General features: G+C 41.9%; 1 protein-coding gene across 2 annotated transcripts in view; it reads right to left on the reverse strand.

Annotated features, from left to right (window-relative positions):
- Nucleotides 1-20,009, reverse strand: part of pdlim7 (PDZ and LIM domain 7) — a 41,968-nt gene that overhangs the window by 7,454 nt on the left and 14,505 nt on the right. For both annotated transcript variants that reach the window (XM_086105749.1, XM_086105750.1), the window contains exons 3-5: nucleotides 15,193-15,344; nucleotides 9,554-9,584; nucleotides 8,586-8,776 (exon numbers count right to left, since the gene is read on the reverse strand). In XM_086105749.1, coding sequence (XP_085961875.1) covers nucleotides 8,586-8,776; nucleotides 9,554-9,584; nucleotides 15,193-15,344 — 374 coding nt within the window. The remainder of the gene's footprint in view (nucleotides 1-8,585; nucleotides 8,777-9,553; nucleotides 9,585-15,192; nucleotides 15,345-20,009) is intronic.

Below are 20,009 nucleotides of genomic sequence, written 5' to 3' on the forward strand. Positions count from 1 at the left end.
AAAGAAAAGTTCTCTCTTTTCTTTTGCGACGGAGAAAGACAGCACATGTCATCTGCCACGCAAAAGGTGATGCGGGTTGACAAACAAAACACGACAACTTTCCGAAAAAGTCTGCATGTCTCACAGCTGCTCCACTCATTCTGCAATTTTTTTTTCTTATTGATGAAAACACCACTCAAGTGGAATACTTCAAACGGCAACAATTCAAGCAACATTTTATTTATTAAAAAAAAAAAAAACGGTCCATCCCGAATTTGAATCAAACATACTTTAAGATCAGTTTTTATGCCCCAAATAAGGACTTGCCTCAACAAGGGGACAACAAGGATAAAGAAAAACGGACATACAAGTTAAAGCTGGTTGTTTTTTACCCTTGCGCGGCCGTTAAGAATGTCAACAGGTTACTTGATACTTTTGTTTTGGGGTTAAAAAAAAAGGAAAAAAATGAGCGACTGCAGCTGTTTGACGAGAGTTGAACAGCTGCAGCTCAAAGCACAATTGTGACAACCTACTCAGACTTTGAATTAGCTACGATTAAGTGCATTGTTGTTGCTATTCGGTGAAAAAACATGCTTTTCCAAAATAGTTTACGCTCATCTGAAGCACCAAGGAGAGCAAGTGGTCTTTGTGTTTGGCAAGAAGATATGGACAAGGTACACCTGCTTTTCATTGGGCAGCAACAATGTTCACACATGACCATACTACGTGTGCAAAAACTGTCATGGATCTACCACTGACACCATGACATCTGAATCTACAAAATACGAAATATCATATTTGGCATGTATAAACTTTGCTTTTCCCTATTTCTGATCACAAACTGTGAAAGCCAACCCATCACGACTCCCCGGGTTTCTATGTTTGGTCATGTGACATTTGCAACCTGAGCGACTGTGATGTCATTTTCAGTCAACAGCAAGTGACCAAATGGCCACCCACTGAGATGGAGAAAAATGGGTGAATTTTGCGGCTTAATTTGTATTCCACAAATGCAATATTAATTAGAATGTTGTGTTTTTGCCTAGCGGGGGTGCATTGAACATATGATTGGACAGAACATTTTGGAGTTGACTTCCTCTGTAACACATACAGTGTGTGTGTGTGTGTGTGTATATATATATATATATATGTATATATATATAAAGATAGATATATCCCACTTCAGGATCACTATGTTTTGACACAAAACTACATTAATGTATCCAAAGCAAAATGTCAGAAAGTTTTTCCAGCTCATTTTCAAGAGGTGGTCAGATGTACACCAATGATTTTATTAAGTGGTCAATACTTTTTTTCATTAGTCACATTTCGCGCCACCGATAACTCCTTTGACAAAGTAATAGCGTATTTTTAGGACTCTAAATCATACTTTGGCTTGTCCTTCGACTTGTGCTCGGGTGTGACTTGTAGCTACGACAAGTATAGATTGAAATTAGAGCTCGGTTTGTCACCCAAAACCCCGCCTCCCTAACCCTGTCAACGGCATCGAACGAGTTCTGCTGGGATTCGAAACTTCCGTTTCTAACAATGGAATTGTTTTTCCTTTTTATGTTAAAATGGCTTACCTTAACCAGAATTCTGCATCGCATTGTGGCCAAAGGTGGCCAAATCCTGGGAGGTTATTGCACCTTTTGGTGGTGTAAACAGTAAATCCCCGTTGTGGTAGCATACACACGACATGCTGTATGTCACACATTAGTTGCCATGACTGCTACTTCTTCTATTAATACTTCTGTGTTTTCTTCTTTTAACAGGCACATTTCAAAACCATTTCCTCAAAAACCGACATATGTATGAATTCTGGTTGTGCTTACTGACCACAAACCGATTGTACGTATGTGGTACATGCCACTCAAAAATCTGTCAATATGTTTGGGTAAGTAGTAATTCCACACTTGTTCGCAATGCCAGGCCAATACAGGCTGTCGGTTCTTCAATATATCATCTTTAATGCAAATCCCTTCCTATTTACGGTCACATTCCCGTTCTCTCATTCGCATCGAATCACTAGCAAGTGTACGCGTTTTAGTCGTACTACAACGACAACAACTGTACTTCCTGCTTTTGTGTCGAAGAAATGTCGTCCTACTTGCGCAAACTATTTATTAAGTCTCCATTTGAATACTTTTTGTTGACCAAGAGACTATTTGGCCTATTTGGAATTTTAGTTTTCATTTTACCTTCAGTTCATTTATGAAGACGCGATATGACATACACTGTATAATTTTTTTCCTCAAAAAATGTGACTTCTGCTCCAGAGCGACTTAAAGTCCGAAAAATAGAAGTCAAATCATTAAAGCCGAAATCACTTTCTGAGGGCGCCGTTTTCTTTGATTACCACAGTTCTCAAGAGAACGAACCAAAAGGATTTCAATAGAATTCATGTGGAGCAGTACTAGCTTTTACATTCCAATTATTTCTGGCTGGAGAGTTCATGTTTGACTACAGGCTGTTTTTTTTTCTTTCTTTATCCCACAAAGTTGTTTAATGATGCATGTTCATGCATTTGGTTGGAGTTTTCATGACTAATTGCACAACTATTTTCTCCATGAGGCAATAGAAGTGTGAAGTGCGAACAGACGCCCTATCAAGTCAAGCCTGTGCAAGGTGAGCTTACCAGGAGGCTGCACTGAACGCCAAGAAATGAGACGCAAAGATGGCGGCTCGCATAATAAAAGATAGAAACTTGAAAGAAAAGAAGCACACACAAAATAAGAGAAAGGCAAGACGATGTTTTTGTAAGATGTTTTGTATTTCTGATGACAGGAAAGGGGAAAACGAAGAGTCAGGTACAGCTTGGTGGTTTCTTTCTTAATGTTTGGGGACACACACACAAGATGAGATGATTAGAAATGAAAACTCAGTGAGAAGTAAGAAGAGTAAGTGTGGGAGAGAATCAAACAAGTAAGGTACTTCCCACCGCATACCCCCCACCAACCCCCCTTCAATCCACGCACACGAGTTTCCCCCACTAGCTCAGTCGGATTGAAACTAGGACTTCAGGCACAGTGGCCCACTGGTCTGAGTACTTGGCTCAGTTTGCAACGTTCCACTTTAAAGCTTTGTCATGTTGGCTAAATTGCCTAGAGTTTGGGATTCTTTACACAGTCCCCCCCCCTCCCCCGCCCCCTCAAAATTTCTTTGTCGCCGTCCCATCTGTGTCAAGTTATCTGCCACCTGATGGTTGGCTATCTTCGTCGTCTTTGAGATGCGACTAAGTCAAACAGGCTCGGCGTGCGGTGTCGTTCAGGATTTGATATTTAGGGCGCGAGCCGACCTGTCGTGGTGCCAATCCCTCAGACGGGCGTAACGGGGGCTCTGAATCTCAGTGAGGAACTTTTCCCTGCCCGCAAGGAAGAGAGGAAGACATGGACAAAAGGAAACGTTATATGGAGGAGAAAGTAAAGAGGCAAAATGAGTTCAAAGCACAAATACACCAGAGGGGTTGCAGATTGAGCCTCCTTCAAAACAATTACAAATTATTATGTTGGACCTACAAACTGAACCTTGCATACACACACGCACATGCACACAGTACATGCTAAACTAGCCTACAATGAAAGTACTGAACCACTAAGAACTGCGCTCGGGCTTTACCTGGCCCTCTTCATGGTTTCATCATCTGGGTCCTGCACTGCAAAATGCAGGAAACACACACATACGCACATTAGTCAAGGTGACACACACCTATGATCAAAACGGATGAGTCAAAAAACAATATTGTGCTTTTCTTGTGACCAATGTGGGAATGAGAGGTGAAAGTTCTTCCTGTGGACTTGGACTGCAGTGTTTGAGAGGACACGAATAGCTTCATAGCTTCTCCAAAGTCGCGCATAACTATCGGTCCGACCAGTTTCATGGCATCACTATTGCGACAAAAGTCATTAAAACAATAAAAGTGATGCGGTGTGATTTGGAATACAGTTAATTCTCGATGCAACAATTAGCGGGACAATTTGCCGGGTTAATTGGTCAGAAAGCCAAAAGACCAAGCTTAGCCAACAGTGCAAAATGGAGGCAACTTACTGCAACTCTGAAAATAACCGAGAGTGCACTCGGCATCGAAGTGAAACAATAAACCTACTGCACTTGTTTTATTACAAGCAAGTTTTGCAGCGAGAAAGAGACTCTTAATGCAGGGTTCTTAAACTTTCTGAAGTCAAATGAAAGTGCTGCGGGATTAATTGGCCTTCTTTTCTAGTTTGCCCAGCTCCTTTGAAATGCAAAAAAAGATAGATTTTAAATTATCCTTTGAAAAAAAAGGGAGACCTTATTATGCTATAAAGAAATGAAAATTTGCAATACCAAACATAGTATGGTACACAAATATGTGACTATGTGTAGCGATAGATAATGGAAGTTGACATAAAAATGAATGTCAAAACATTTTCAAAGTTTCAAGCATTTGATCCAAACTTCCAGTACTTGACAGGTATATGAATGTCGTAAAATGGAGGGCGATTGTAGATTTGCGATATCAAAATGCATTATGGGTGGCTGTTGATTTGGCTCGCGTGTTTCACTCCTGAATTAAATCTATTGTTCCTTTTTGTTCGCTCTCAGTGAGCTCCAAAACAAATGTTCCATTCAGTCACACGCTCACACGGGTAGTCCATCTACAACGTGAATATGCCAGGCCTGGTCCCGGACTTACTGAAGTCAGTGCCAGTGAGCTGGGCCAGGATGCGGAAAGAGCGTGACTGGGTGGTACCGGTGCGAGGCTGCCAGTCCTCTGTGTCCTGGATCAACCTCTTTTTGCTGCGGTCGTTGGGGATAAAACAGGGCATGCTCTCCATCCTGAGGCTGTGCCTAACATAAGCATAACCAGCAGCCCACGGCAGGCATTAAACTAGAGACCGGACGACCTGTTCACAAGCACCAGACAAGCAGGCCATGTTGAACACAGAACATCCAGAATTGATCATGCAATAACTACAATGAATGTGAGGAATGTGGGCCACAAGGCTTTTAATTCAACCATATCTGACCCAACTGACTTCCCCAAAATAGAAAGAAATAAAAAAAATATACATCTATTGGTGTGTCTTAACACACACACACCAACCAAGCAATCTGCATGCACAGGCCCCTTACTTGGATGATTGGCACATATCATAGAAGGTAGGTTCAACCCTACAGAACAGACCAAAAACACAAGATTGAGATCAATGTGGGGGTGATGATGATGATGATGAACTACAAATGAACATAAATAGCAGAAATGGCGTCTGGCAGTCTCCACTAGCGCATAAAAGGTGTTGCAAAGATCACAATGAGATGGCAGTGGGGGAAAAACTAGCAAACTGTCTGAAATGCTAATGAGTGATCCCCAACCAGGGTGCCAAAGCACCACAGTGTACTGTGACAGATCATCAACGGGGAGGACTCGGGGAATTGTACCGTTTCATGTCACTCGTCTAAAACGGATCATCGGTGTTGCCACAGTTACCTTGAGATATTCACTTATTTTTTTGCCGTTACGTCCGTCGTTTCAAACGGTTAGTTTTTTTTTTCAACGCTGTCGGGGAGATATTAATTGAACAAAACACCCATTATTGCACTTAGGTAGTTTGCAGCCCCGAGCATTACGAAGATTTATTAGTGCTAAGAAGTAAAGAAAGGAAAAAATAATAATAAAAATTGGCAAGCAAGTGAGAGTTACAAAAGTATTTACGAACATCGGAATTACGAGCAGAATGTTAAAAAGTAATAAGAAGAGACTGAATTTATAATTTGATGAAACACAATTGTGATTTAATGAAGGATTTTATGACGATCTAGGTGAGGTTCAGAATGCTGCGTCTGTATTGGTGTTAGGAAATTTTGACACTTGATAAAATTCTTGTAACATCACATTATCATAAGAAAATATTACTATTCTTGTAATTAAGGAGTTGAGAGGGAAGGAAATGTACTAACTTTTCAAGAGTCTCCATCTGCAAAGTTGAAAGAAGAGAGGGAAAAGAAAAAGAGAAAAGAAAAAGTGGTCAGAGCACCGTTTTGTGGGGGTGTGGGGGGGTGAGAACAGAATTTGTGCAGAACCGGAGCCATCATCCGAATGCAGCAAACATGCCAAGAGTTAAGCAGAGGCATGCTTTTATCGTCGGTGGGCTCTGCGAGAGAGAGACTGCATTGTGCGCCTGTCAGGCCTATCTGTTGTTCATGTTGAGCCATAGCGATTTGGCACAAAACATTTGTCATTGCGATGCTCTCAGCAACGTACGCAAATGCTTTTCAAGAGTTCTGTAAACGGCTTTGGCGCGAGCCCAAACACAGCACTTCCACAGTGCCGCAGCCATTCTCACGTTGTCCTCTCGTGCTGTGATTCAGTCTCCAATGACAACTTGGGTGCTCTACACACAAAGTGACCATGTTGAAATAACAGGCTGTCATCCAAAATGGTTCAAGTTTAGGCAGATCCAGCAATGGCTTCATCTCAACTCGTCGTTATCTTTCTGCACAGCAAGGCAATTCTGCCACACGCCAACCAACCACGAGGAGCACTCTAGTGAGACAGCCTGCTTAAATAATCCAGCACTAAGGTTTCCAGGTTGTGTGCAGCTCCGCAGAATTGATGAGTGGCGCTGGTTCAACAGAGCATCAAGCCACATCCGCCACTGGTGGCACAAGTCGCGCGATTACTGTGACCCAAATTAACAGCAACTACATTCGTGTAATCAAGGAGACGCTGTGATGTCATACTGCTAACGTTCTACATCATTAAAAATTCAGGATGGCCATAATAATAGATTCATTGATGGCGGAAATTATTGTGATTGTGTGGAACTGATTGACGATGAATTGCGCCTTGAATCAGTTTAGGCAAACATGAGTGCACTGCTTGGCTGTTACCATAATCGACTAGACCAGGGGCCGGCAACCCAAAAAATGTTGAAGGAGCCATATTCGACAAAAAATAACAAAGAACAAATATGTCTGGAGCCACAAAAAAAAAAAAAAAAAAGCCTTCTATAAGCCTTGTAATGAAGGCAACACATGCTGTATGTATCTATATTAGCCTACTATCAAAATGACTAAGTTGGCTACAAATACACAATGAGCCTTCCTGATTAATTGTTTTTTATTTCCCTGCACTGCATCCTGTAGAGCAGGGGTGCCCAACCTTTTAAGACCGAAGATCTACTTTTCGATCAACCAACCTCCCGTGATCGACCCGTTACCGCACGCGTGCGTTTGCGCGAGTGTGTTAACTACGTAGCTCACGTGTACCGTTTTAAAATGCTTCTATCGGTCCTCCAGATTCCCAATCTTTGCCAGTACCCTGGGTGAATTGTACATGAAAGGCCTTTTTTGTTTTGCAACAGCCACCTGCCTCTGGCATCCCACCCTGCTAATAGAAACGTGTGTCGCAGGCTATGACGCAAATCTTCATTGACAGAAATATTGAAAATTAATTTTTACAGCATTAGAAAACGTTAAGAATGTGTGTGTCATGTTTTTCCTCCTAAATCAACCATATTAAAACAAAAATATATTTCCCTTCCCCATCTTTTTCCAATTTCAAACATTTTTGAAAAAGCTTCGAGGGCCAATAGGGTGGCGCTAAAGAGCGGTATACGGCTCTTTAGCCGCGGGTTGCCGACCCCCGGACTAGACTGTGGTCTAAAGATCACCATCCGCACAGGCTTGGCCGAAGTTCTCTGGGCAGCATTATTCTGTTTACAACAAAACTGGTCTTGAAAGAGGAGCTCAAAACATACACAAAACAGATTTTCCTATCTCATGATTGTAATCCCACAGACCAGTGGAAAAGGAATAAAGTGTGTTTACCCAAATCATCAATGTGATCACACGGGCCAGCAAAATTAGCACGTGAATCTCCACATTGCCACAGCCGTGTCGACTTTTGCTCGACTGACCGTTTCGAGACTTTTGACTTCTTGATGTTAGCATGCTGTAAAAAGGTTTAGTGTTTGACCATCTTCTCAGCCGGTCTGGATTTCCTTTCGTTAGCCATAAAGCATTTCATGTTACAATATGTTAAAACAATTGTGATTAAAAGAAAAAAAAAAAAGAATATACAAATACCTATGCAAAAGGGCATGTTCCTTAGTATAGAATTTTTTTAACGACGCACTGATTAATTGATTTATGAATTAATTTTGTCCACAAGGTATCAAGAAGGTGTAGTTCAATGCGCATTCCTATTAAGGACATCACTTTTCCATTCCTTTGCCTTGGCTGGGGTTTTATTGCATGACATAATTTCAGTGGAAACCAAGTTATTTTTTTACGTAAACATAAGTATTGTTGATAACTTAAAAAATAAGCAGAAACTGGTCAAACAAAAAGCCTAGCCAAATGGAAATATTTGATAATGTCATGCTTGAGTGAAGCTCTATGTGAAGAGAGGACATTAAAAAAATGAAAGACACCTCAGAGGCCCTTAAAAGTGGTTTATGTGACATTTCTCTCCCGATTCCTGGAAATAAGTTCCATATTGTATTTGAAGCCAAGAGAGACAACCTCTAAGTCAGATAAACGTGCAACCAGAGAAGAAATGTGTCATGTATCGTGGTCGTGTATTTTGACAAGAGCGCATGTTTGTCGTTTGCCGCACCTACCCGTTCTGTGGTTGCAGCACGCCGGCCCGGCCCTGAGAGCGAGGCGTGTTAAGTTTAGGTGAGTAGGCCACAGGCTTTATGACAGGTCCTGCGCTAGCGCCCCCTGCTGAGAAAGGCCTCGCCATCTTGTTAATGGTGGCGCTCGGGGCAAAGGAGTACTTGGCCTGTACGCTAGCCTCAGCGCGTGACCCCTACGTTGTGTCGAGGGGGAGAGAATGCAACACAGCACACAGCATGCAGTTAGAAGTCTGACAAGCACAGACATCATTTCGTGAACTGAACTTTATTTGAAGAAGCATAGTTTCTCCACACGAATGATGAACTACTCATTTTTCCTGCACAAAGAATATGTGCTCAAGAGCCATGCAATTTATTTGTGTGGCCCAAATATGATTTTAAAATGATCAAATGTCAAATTGTCACGCACCAAATCGATTTTGCAATCAGTGTCCTGCACAAACTGAAAAGGACAGCCGCTAAAACGCAGCGTTGACTTTGTGGAAGTATCACGTCCCAGCTGCTGTCCTAAGAACAGAGCATAGCACCAGGCGGTTCATGACACCGCTGTGCTTTTCAAACTGTAATCAGCCAGCCAAGTGGCGCTTGAGAAACCTGACGGCAAAACTAAATGTGTCACAACCACTTTCAGTCTAGTATCAGGGGGAATGTAAGGCATCGCACACAGAATAAAAGACAGGAAATTCCAAAGCATCTTTCACGCCACTCCATCCGGCGAAGGGATTCAGTGGCGTGCTGATGCTTCGCTAAGGTGCAGCTGCTGGACGCTGTCAGAGCTTTGGCAGGTGACTCGGGCCAATCACCTTGCTTTTAAGCCAAAGTGGCACCGCACAAAGTTTGGGTCAAACGAGAGCAACAATTACAGAAAGTATCAGTCAAGGCACTTTAGTAAGTAACAAACTGCTTGTGCAGATGTGGCGAGTGGAAACGACAGACGAATGCAGGCTTACCTTCTGCTCTGCATCAACCTTGTTGACAGCTCTGTGGAGAAAGCACAGGGGCATGAGTTGGGTCAATCTTCCGTTAAGTGAACCATCACAAAACACAGCAATTGTATATCCAAAATTGAAATACAACAAAATCTCGCAGACATCATGTGTATAGGAATGAATTCCGTGAATAAAGTCAAAATTCTTAATGGTATAATCAAAACACTGAATTATCCCTAAGTGACCGAACGTATCAACTGACAGAATTAGAGGTGCAATGATTAATTGACAACTAATCGCTTATCAAATTAATCAATACTTATTTGGATGAATTAATTGTTTAAAAAAATAATAAAAAGTTTCACATAAAATTGTCAATCGTCTGAATTTCAAATTCTTAAAAGTAAACACTCAGATTCCTGTAGTCCTCCATTAAAGCTGACTGATTCTATCTTTGTTTCGAACCCAAATTTGACAATTGCAAACGTCTGATTTCACTTTGGAAAGCAATGATCAAACTATTTGCCAATTTTCTAAAATGCTACACACCAAACCCATAACGGACTCATAATTCATTTACAAAGTAAGTTGGTGCACTTTCTGCACCGTCAATGTCAAATAATGTCCTGTATTTAAATAATGGAATGGAAACATTTTTTTAAAATCAGAGTAATTGATTAAACAGCAAAATAATTGACAAAATAATTGATGATACCAATAATGATTAGTTCCAGCCCTTGTCAGAATAAACAAAAGAATCCAAAAAGGACATTCGAGTGGAATTTATCAACAGTGACGACTTGAGATCGCGCTGACCCTGAGATGAAAACACATTTTTTGGGCGGGGGGAGTGTGTTATATAACCACAATGGCGGCGTGCAAGAAAAGAGCAAAAAGCTGCTGCACGAGTCTGCAGTGTTACTCTTTGCACATTGCTGTCCCCATCATCCCCCACTCAACTCAAATGCTTCGCACGTTTTAACTTTAATCCCGGGATGCATATTTCTGCTTTGCCTTCACTGAGTGGAGTGCCACAGTTGTCTGTTGATCCAAATGCGTTACCTCGCACCAAAGTACCACTGACACGAAGCTGTAACAGTTTACAACAAGAATGAACTTGCATCTAAAGTCACTTACATTTTTTGGGGCCCCGTAAACACAAGCAATGGTTGCTTCCTGTAAGAATGAGGGATGACTAACTAAGCTTATGTTTGCCTTTTCAAGCCCTGATTAAGAGGCGCTAAAAGACAGGATGACAACAGATATAGTGAGCGGCAGGCAGAGCATACCGACAAATCAATGTGACGTTCACAGCGCTGGAGCTTGTCGGCTGTCAAGTCCTAACCCATAATTTGATGAGCCACACTTCCAAGCGTGGAAAAAAAAATGTGTCATCACTGTTTTGAGGTTTTTATTCCACACTAGTGAGATTAAAAAAAAAAAAAAAAGCTGAGACAATTTGTGTTTTGCAGGGGAATGAGTTTGCCTGGATCGAGATTGACCCGTGAGATTGAACAAACCAGCTCAATGAGGTCATTTGACCTCATTTCATGAATCGATTAATTGCACGAGGCAAGCCTACCTCATAAAAAATGTGGATGCTTATAAATGAGACATCATAATCATTGATCGAGGTTTATGATTTTCACAATTATGCTTGGTTTACTGTTGGACATAAACAGACCTACTAAAAGCACTGCACTTTTACTTTGCTCTTTTTAGGAAAAGATGTTACCACAACAAATATTTATGAATCCAGTAAAATTTTGGGATAAAACAATGTAAAAGGGTCATCGGCAATGTAAGTAAATAAATAAATAAAAGTGCCCATCCCTCATCAGTGTGCAGCTGCCCTCCTTTCTCAGCACAAAAGCAAAAGATGGATGATTGCCAATGTAGGAGCAAACAACTGCCAACAATGTCTCTTTGGGAGGTGTTTCAGTAACATATATATATATATATATATACAGTATATACAGGTATATGCCCTACGATTGGCTGGCAACCAGTTCAGGGTGTCCCCCGCTGACTGCCCGAAGACAGCTGAGATAGGCTCCAGCACCCCCCGCGACCCTAGTGAGGATAAAAGCGGTTCGGAAAATGAATGAATGAATATATATACACGCACACGCACACGCACACGCACATTAGGGATTTGAATCTCAGCACTGAGGACGATTCGATACACATCTCGATGCACTACCAGCGATGCGATACTTAAACGATACATGGAATTTTCTGGCGACACGATGCAATACGTTTCACCGTCTTCAAGATGTGATACGACGCGATACACATTTAGTTCAAATCAAATACGATACAATGCAATTTGTTGCGATATTGTGCAATTAAACATGATGCAAATAAGCAATGAAAAAAAGTTTTAAAAAAGATGAAATTCAGTATGGTATTGCAAAAAGGATACCACGTTATTCCTTATAAACAGTAGAACGTGTAAAACAACTTATTTAAGCCCTTTCACAATTGGGTTTTGTGCAAAGAAAATGTAAACAATTTGGCACCTGAGACTCACAGCTGTTGCTGTAGTGTAAACACAAACAGACGACTCTCACCGAGTGTCTTGTATGAAATATCCATCTCCATAGGACAGAAAAAAATACAATTTAAACAATGTGGCAGTCACAGCCTCAAAGCTGCTGTGTGTATTGTAGCGTACATAGACCACTCACTGAGTGTCTCAAAATGAAATGTCCAAAAGAGTCATCCATATATAGTTTTTCCTTGCGCGTTCACAGTGAGCTGCAAGGGGACCCCCAAAATAAGAGGCGATTTGTTTTCTGATCCTGACCTGGTTTGCCAAGAGTTTCTCCGGTGTCCGACGAGGAACTGAACGGGGAGGCGGGGGATGGGGCGGGAAACTTGTCGATGATGCGGTGCCATCGTTTTAAGTAGGTCTGCATATTTGTGGTGCTGCCGTTGTATGGCTTCTTTGTGCGACATTCTTTGCAAATTACGGAGGTTTTATCAAGCTTTCCGTCTTTCTTTTCAAGCCGTAGCATTTCCAAAAAAAAAGTCTGAATGTTGCTGCTGCTTGCGCGAACTTCCATAGTGTTTCGCTAGTAGTGTACTGCACTGTATGTGACTCACGGCTTCCGTCCGTATTCAACACAAAACGCAAAATAATGATGGTGCATTCATTGCACTTAGGAAAGGGCAGATAGGCGACGTTTAACATGAATAAAACGGCGCTTGAATCGGATTTTACCGATACCCACCAATGCATCGTGATGAATCTAGATTTCATCCGTCAATTGCGTCATACCCAGTGAATGAGCCGATGCACTCGCATCGCGCACGTGCGCATCGATGCATCAATTAATATCGATTCTTTTCCACACCCTTAATGCACATGCACATGCACACGCACACACGCATAAATACTGTAAAACAGGGGTCCTCAACCGCCGGGCCACGGACCATTACCGGTCCGCGGGTCATTTGGTGCCGGGCCGCAAAGAAAGTTACATTCCTTCCGTTTTATTCATTTCTGAATCTGAAGGTTGTTTTATTTTGAAAAATTACTGCATTCTCTGTTATATCAGTCTACAATATGTCACTCATGACGCAGGTGAATGCGCGCTTCTCGGTCACGTGATAGGTTACTGCATGAAAAACAAACGTCTTTGAGATGGGGGGGGTTTTCAGGAAGGAGAAAAGGCCCAGCCAGGAGACATAAGAGGAGCCTATGACTTTCAAGAAAGAGAAGGTTACATTGAATAGACAGTATCAGGAGTCTTATTTCAAATACGGCTTTATCTCAACGGGAGATTCACACGCACCAAGCCTACTCTGGATAGTAAGCGGCGATGGCGAGTCGTATTTTTCATGCACTTTTTATTTGCGGCGTATCTTATTTTGAAGGCAACGTTACCATAGCGACCAGAGAATGTTGCGGCCTGATAGGATGTTCCTTGTGTCATGATTCGTGTTTATTATTATGTTTCGAAAATACCACACTTTTCATGCAGGTCATATATTATTATTATTATATTGTTCTATCTATCCGGCCTAAAAGGCCTTGAAAATATTCTCTGATATGAAACCGGTCCGTGGGGCAAAAAAGGTTGGGGACCTCTGCTGTATACACATATCTACCACTATTCACAAACAGTTAGGGATATTTGCCTTTTAGGTGAAATTTCAGGACAGGCTTTAACATTTCAAGTATGATCAGCAGAAAGGGAATTTTTATAGTGCACTTAAGTCCCACAAAACTTCACAAGTCAAACTACTGTCATGCTTGACTTCAGCATCTTTCTCATGACAAAAAAGATAAAAATAAAAATACTTGAAGTAATGGTAGCTGTAAAGACCTAAACAACAATTACGAATGTTCTCGTACAAGAAATGAAGTCGCCTTCAGCAACTTCCTCAAATGGTAATTGGCAACTTCCATTCGTGTTTTTGGAGGGGGACTGTCTGACCCTTAGACGGATTAAATCGTTTTTTGAGGCGGGTGTGTCTATGGGGAAATATATTCTATATTTGAATTGTATGCACGAGAATAGAAGACTTGGAATCTCTTTGAAGTTCTAGCTCCGCTATCTCGAAAATCAAAGGGAAACATAGTGAAAGATTTGTCAGTACATATCAGCCCGAGAGTGTTGGCAGGCAAATCCAAAGAGAGCTGGATTGGGGGCGTGGGGGATATTGGCTAAGCAACAGCTGTGATCACAACAACTGAACTTATGGGGATCGCAAAATCTAAATGAGTCTCCTGACAGCACCCCGGCTCATGTTTATGACTTGACAAGTCAATACTTTCTCATTTTATACAAACCGCAAAACAGTCCATCTTCCTTTGGGTGGGTGGTCTTATTTTTTTCCGCTGTTAATTATACACCACATGAATCAATTTTGCTTTGCACTCTGAAGAGATACTTTCTCCGCTGGAAATTCTGGGCAGAATCTCAATAGGCAATTTTTAAGTGTTGCTTGTATGAAGGTCAACCACTTTTAATTAAAATGACTGCAAACATAAAAACATTTTCTGGCTCAGGTTCTTCAACAAAGTGCATTAATCCATTTACCCTTTTTTTTTTTTTTTAATTAACCAGAGCTCTAAAGCCCACTGCATGCACTTCACTATGACTTGCAAACTACAACCATACGATCAATATCTATATCTATGTTTGTAATGAATGACTGTCTAACAAAATCATTTTACAGGAACAACTTACCTTTGTCAAAGCATCATTTTTGCTACACCTTTGCATTGTAGCTGACTATTATCTGTGGGTCAAACATTGTGAGTGATAATTTTACCTCGCATATTTGCTACATATTTTAAGGGTGCTGTGATAGCTCATCTAGTAGAGCAGGGGTGTCCAAAGTCGGTCCTCAAGGGCCGCTGTCCTGCCTGTTTTCCAGCTCTCCATGGAGGAACGCACCTGAATCAAATGATCAGGATCGTTCTAATGCTGCTTCAGAGCTGGCTGATGAGCTGATCATCTGAATCAGGTGTGTTGCATCCGGGAGAGCTGGAAAACAGGCAGGAAAGTGGCCCTCCAAGGCCCCTGAGATGGACATGCCTGTAGTAGAGTATAAAATGGATATTAATGTGCAGTGAATTATATGATGCACTTGACTGAGATCAAATGTAACTAAATTCCTTGTTGCATCTTTGCAAACTGACTTGCCTGTTAAGGGTTAGAGTGAGGGAGTCTGATGCTGCTCTGATCATGTTTTGGGCCTCCACGTGGGTCAAGTCCTCTGCGTTAAGGTCATCAATAGAGACGACCCAGTCGCCGACGCCGACACCAGCCTGAGCTGCTTTCCCACCCAGGGTCAGCTGGAGGACAGAATACAGGATAGAAAAGCTTGTGAGCTATTTCAACATGACACTTATTTACGTCAGACGAAGCTGATGGCGCGCAATGCGCTCCGTTCACTTCAAAAGTCATTTTGCGCTTTTAAGTGGCATTGTGTTGCGTTGGTAGAATTTGATGGCCATGACTCAGTTCAATACATGAACATGATGGATAATGTATACTTATCTGGAAAAGCAGTCCTAAAAGCCACAACAAAAGCACTTTTGTTGTCCTGCAATGAATACTCCTGTTTTCACAGAAGCCATTTTCATTTTATCAAAGAAAATAACCCATGCTGCTTGAAAGAGAGAGAAAGAAAGTGATAGATAGATGGATAGATGGATAGATGGATAGATGGATGGATAGAAGAAAAAAATCCAGATCCAAGCATCAAAACAATAATGGCCGTTTCCATTTTCATTTGAAAATAGTGTTGCGTGCACAGCCCCTAAATTACAAAGCATTGTCTCATTTGGTTATGATGGCACAACAGGGGGCATTGTCAAACTACAAAACAGAAAATATTATTCCAAAATTCATGTAAGGCTGACAGTTATTTAATGGTTGTTAATAACACCTAACAAGTAACTCCGTGTGCGCGTACCGTCAGACAAGCCAGGAGAGCTATTTCACTCAGCACCGTGAGGCGAAAAGGCCATCATGATGTCATCAGTCATCACATGATTCACTGCAGATGTGACAACAGATGATGAAAGCAGCCCTTGAAAGCCTCAGACAGCCACCGCATGCCTCATACGATCGCACACTTTCCTAGAACAGCCATGTAGTTTTATTTCTATGTAAAGTCTCTGACCAGTTTCTCTGACAAAACGGTGACATCATTCTCTTGGGGCAGACGTTCTGTCAATGCTCTGAAGTCTTGTTACAAACAGGAAGAAAAGACACCGTCTATAATCGGGGGAAAATTGTCCTGCTTGCCATCTCCACTAAAACCACGAACACAAAGGGGGGAGACGCCAAATCAGGTTTAGTAAGCCCCCTGTCAGCTTGGCCATGCGGCTTAATGAAACACGATCCGTGTGTCAAATGCACTGACAAGTGCAAAGTGGCATCAGATAAGAGAGCCTGCCCCAGGATTTCAGGCAAAACCCCATTAGGATTATTCACTGGTGTCATGGATCCCTGCAAATGTTGGCTCATCTCAAGCTCAGAGGACTCAGCTGTCAATCCATTTTTTTGCCATGTTCATCTTAGCAAGCACGCTCGCTGCTTTGATTGTGCACAATACACATAATTAAACACTTGTGCGAGCGAGCAGCTAATGTCTGTAAACCAAAGACAGCTTCACGGTACACCTCACAAAGATTGACTGACTGTCTTGAATAAAAGAATGTTAATGCTAAAAATAAGAAGTGTGTTCCTCTGGAGGCACACTCAAGTAAAACATCATTTTAATTGCCTTTGATTGGCCTCCTCTGGAAACCATGATCTAGACTAAAAAAGAAACAACTCTGCAACTTATAAGAAAAAAAAACTTTTATGAGTCTCCTATGGCAAAAAATAACAATGACCTTTGCACATGTGACATATTCTACAAGGAGACACAGTCTGCTAAACTGCTGAAGTTCCCAGCTGACAGACACAGTCAGTCTGGTTTCCCTTTAATAGCCACAATATCTCGTAAACGTAATTTTGCCTCAATTAAATCATTAGCAACGTCCTATGACATATTCTGTAAGGCCTGGCAGGAATTGTTACAGATGCAAACCTGCTCTTGACCGAGACCATAAAAACTCTCAACATTAAAACCGTATTATTGCATATCTCCTGAACAGCCCATGCATTCCTGAGCATGTTACACGATTAGCCTGCACGGGACCAGTGCCACCTGCATAATCTAATGCAGTCCTTCTCAAATAGTGGGGGGCACGATGCAATGCCAGGGGGGGTGCGTGTGACTCTGGGGAACACGCTTTTTTTGCTGAAGAGAATAGAATAAAGTGTAATTGCACATCCACTACAGCAGCTGGCAGTGGCACCCTCATTGTCAGAGAGTGCGCAAGAATTATTAGCCCTACTGTGTAGGGTTTGTTTGTTTGTTTGTTTTTCACCGGGCAGGCGATATGAAGTGCAGTTAACAAAACCTCAAGAGACAAGATGAAAAGAAAGGCAGAGAGAGATGAAGACAATGAGACAAAAGAAAGTCACTCGAAAGCTAAGAGAGGGAAACATGACGAAGTGGATGTAGCGCTTGGCTTCACTGTGACTACAGCGGGAGACGAGGAAAAGCCGGTGTGTTTACCGTGTCCAAAAATGCTGGCAGCGGACAGCATGAAGCCAAATAAATCAAGGCGCCACTTAAAGACATTACTCCTCAATCACGCTGATAAGCCCCTGGAAAAATTGTACACTGCAAAACGTGCTCATCATCACCATTAATCCCTACCTCCTCATTTTGATTAAAAATAATAATGATTAAAAAAATCGGCACACCTGGTTTTGTTCATTTTTGTTTTGTAGACCAAAGTATTTGATATGTTCTGCTCATGAGTTAATGTTGCTGAACTAAATTTGAATTTATCATTATTTATTGAATTATTGATTTATGTATTTTTCCAGAATGGTGCAATGGTTCAAATGGTTGGTCAAAAATGCAGAAAAGACAGAAAAGACATTTTGAAAAGTCATGAAAATAAGTGAAAAATACATTTTTGTCTGAGAAACCATTATTGAACGATAACTGCCAATTTAATTGAATAAACGAAAATAGATTATCCAAATAAAATTCAGTGGAGCATGTCTTCACCATTATTGATTAAATAATATTAGAATGGCCCACATACAGTATGTCACCCTTATACTAATTGTGCAGAAATTACATACCACTTTGAAAAAGCTCATGCTTATAAATTCCAACGTGAACAGAAAATATAGAATTGTTTTCAATAGAAATAATTGGACTAACTAAAAAGTTGATAATTTAGAATATGCTGTGCTCATGAAAAAAAGAGATGCTGTAAAGTCTGCAAAGTTTTTTTTTTTTTAATGTATGACCGAGGTAGTGATGGACACAGACACCTGTGCTCCTGGCTCAGGTTCAGAATGCAGCTGTTCCCACACTTGAGAAGCCAACACCTAAAATTGCTGTCCTCAGGCCTTTGGTTGGTTGCGGGTGGCGAGGGGGAAACACTATACCTCCCCAGCAGTTTGTAAATATGGCGAGGGACAGTGGTAAACATGTTCCAGGAGGTAACTTGCACTTGTACAGTGGCTCATAAGAAAGAGAGGAGCTTAAATAATGATGCGAGCGTGACGCATGCATGACAGAGCCACCGTGTTCTAATTTACATTATTATTGTACACGAAGACTCTTTTTAAAAAATCTATTTCCCTTTCAGGGCGGCAGTCCAGTGGTTAGTGTGTCGACCTCACAGTGCAGAGGTACCGGGTTCAATCCCAGCTCCGGCCTTCCTGTGTGGAGTTTGCATGTTCTCCCCGGGCCTACGTGGGTTTTCTCCGGGTACTCCGGTTTCCTCCCACATTCCAAAAACATGCATGGCAGGCTGATTGAACACTCCAAATTGTCCCTAGGTGTGAGTGTGAGCGGATGGTTGTTCATCTCTGTGTGCCTTACGATTGGCTGGCAACCGGTTCAGGGTGTCCCGGGCCTACTGCCTAACGACAGCTGGGAAAGGCTCCAGCACCCGCCACGACCCTCGTGAGGATAAAGCGGATCAGAAAATGAATGAATGAATTTCCCTTTCACAAGAGCACAGCAGCAGAGGTATTTTTTTAGATCAAATTTCAAAGCCTCGGGAGCCTTTCCATGTGCAGGGTCTACAAGATGCTTTTCAAGTGCTTCTGTTGATTGATGCTGAACACCATCATTGCCTTGTTCCCCCCGAACGTTATTCGCAGCTGTAGGTATACTGGTCAGTTAACTCAGGCCTGGCCCATTTTTATTATTTCCACAGCTATTTGGGAAAAGGGGGGTTGGGGGGGGGGGGGGCAGAGAGACTGTCTGTCCTGACATCACTCACACGGCACAGCTGGTCCAAACCCATAAATAGTCCTCTGAAAAATGAGAAACCAAACCTTTAAGTACAAGGTGGCATCATGCAGTTGAAACACCTTGCATTAATTCACCTTAAAACACCGCCACACTGTTCACAACGCAAGAGATTCGCAGTCACGGCGCCACAGGAGATATTCCCCCTGTGGGCAATCCATCAGTAGGCACTAAAATATTCATGCAGCCCTCTAACAAGGCTTCTTTTCCTCAAGTGTACGAGAGCGGCTTTAAGGGTAGTGATCCAAAAGCAGATGCTTGACATGTTGGGCGCTGATGCAAACTGAAAAGATGTAGACACATCCAGCTGTGGTAGTGAGACATTCTAGGTCTCCTTACTTGCATATTGACATGACATCATCCGTAATTTCCTCCCTCACATTTGATTTCCGATGACGGAACATGTGTTCACTGATAAAAAACAGATGGCGCTCTGGAGGACGCACATCATTTTGTCAAAATGTTTATGTAGCTGCACTGCCATGAGATCTAGGGCAGAAACTCCTGAGGACTTGCCCCCAACTGTGACTTGACTTTAACCGAAACTGCAATTTTCATGTCATGCTGTATTAATTGGATGATTTTCTGGTTAACAATACAGTGGAGAATATATGCA

The sequence above is a fragment of the Hippocampus guttulatus genome, chromosome 2, assembly GCF_054856545.1.
Source record: "Hippocampus guttulatus isolate MCC_2025c chromosome 2, RoL_Hgut_1.0, whole genome shotgun sequence".
NCBI classification, from domain to species: domain Eukaryota; kingdom Metazoa; phylum Chordata; class Actinopteri; order Syngnathiformes; family Syngnathidae; genus Hippocampus; species Hippocampus guttulatus.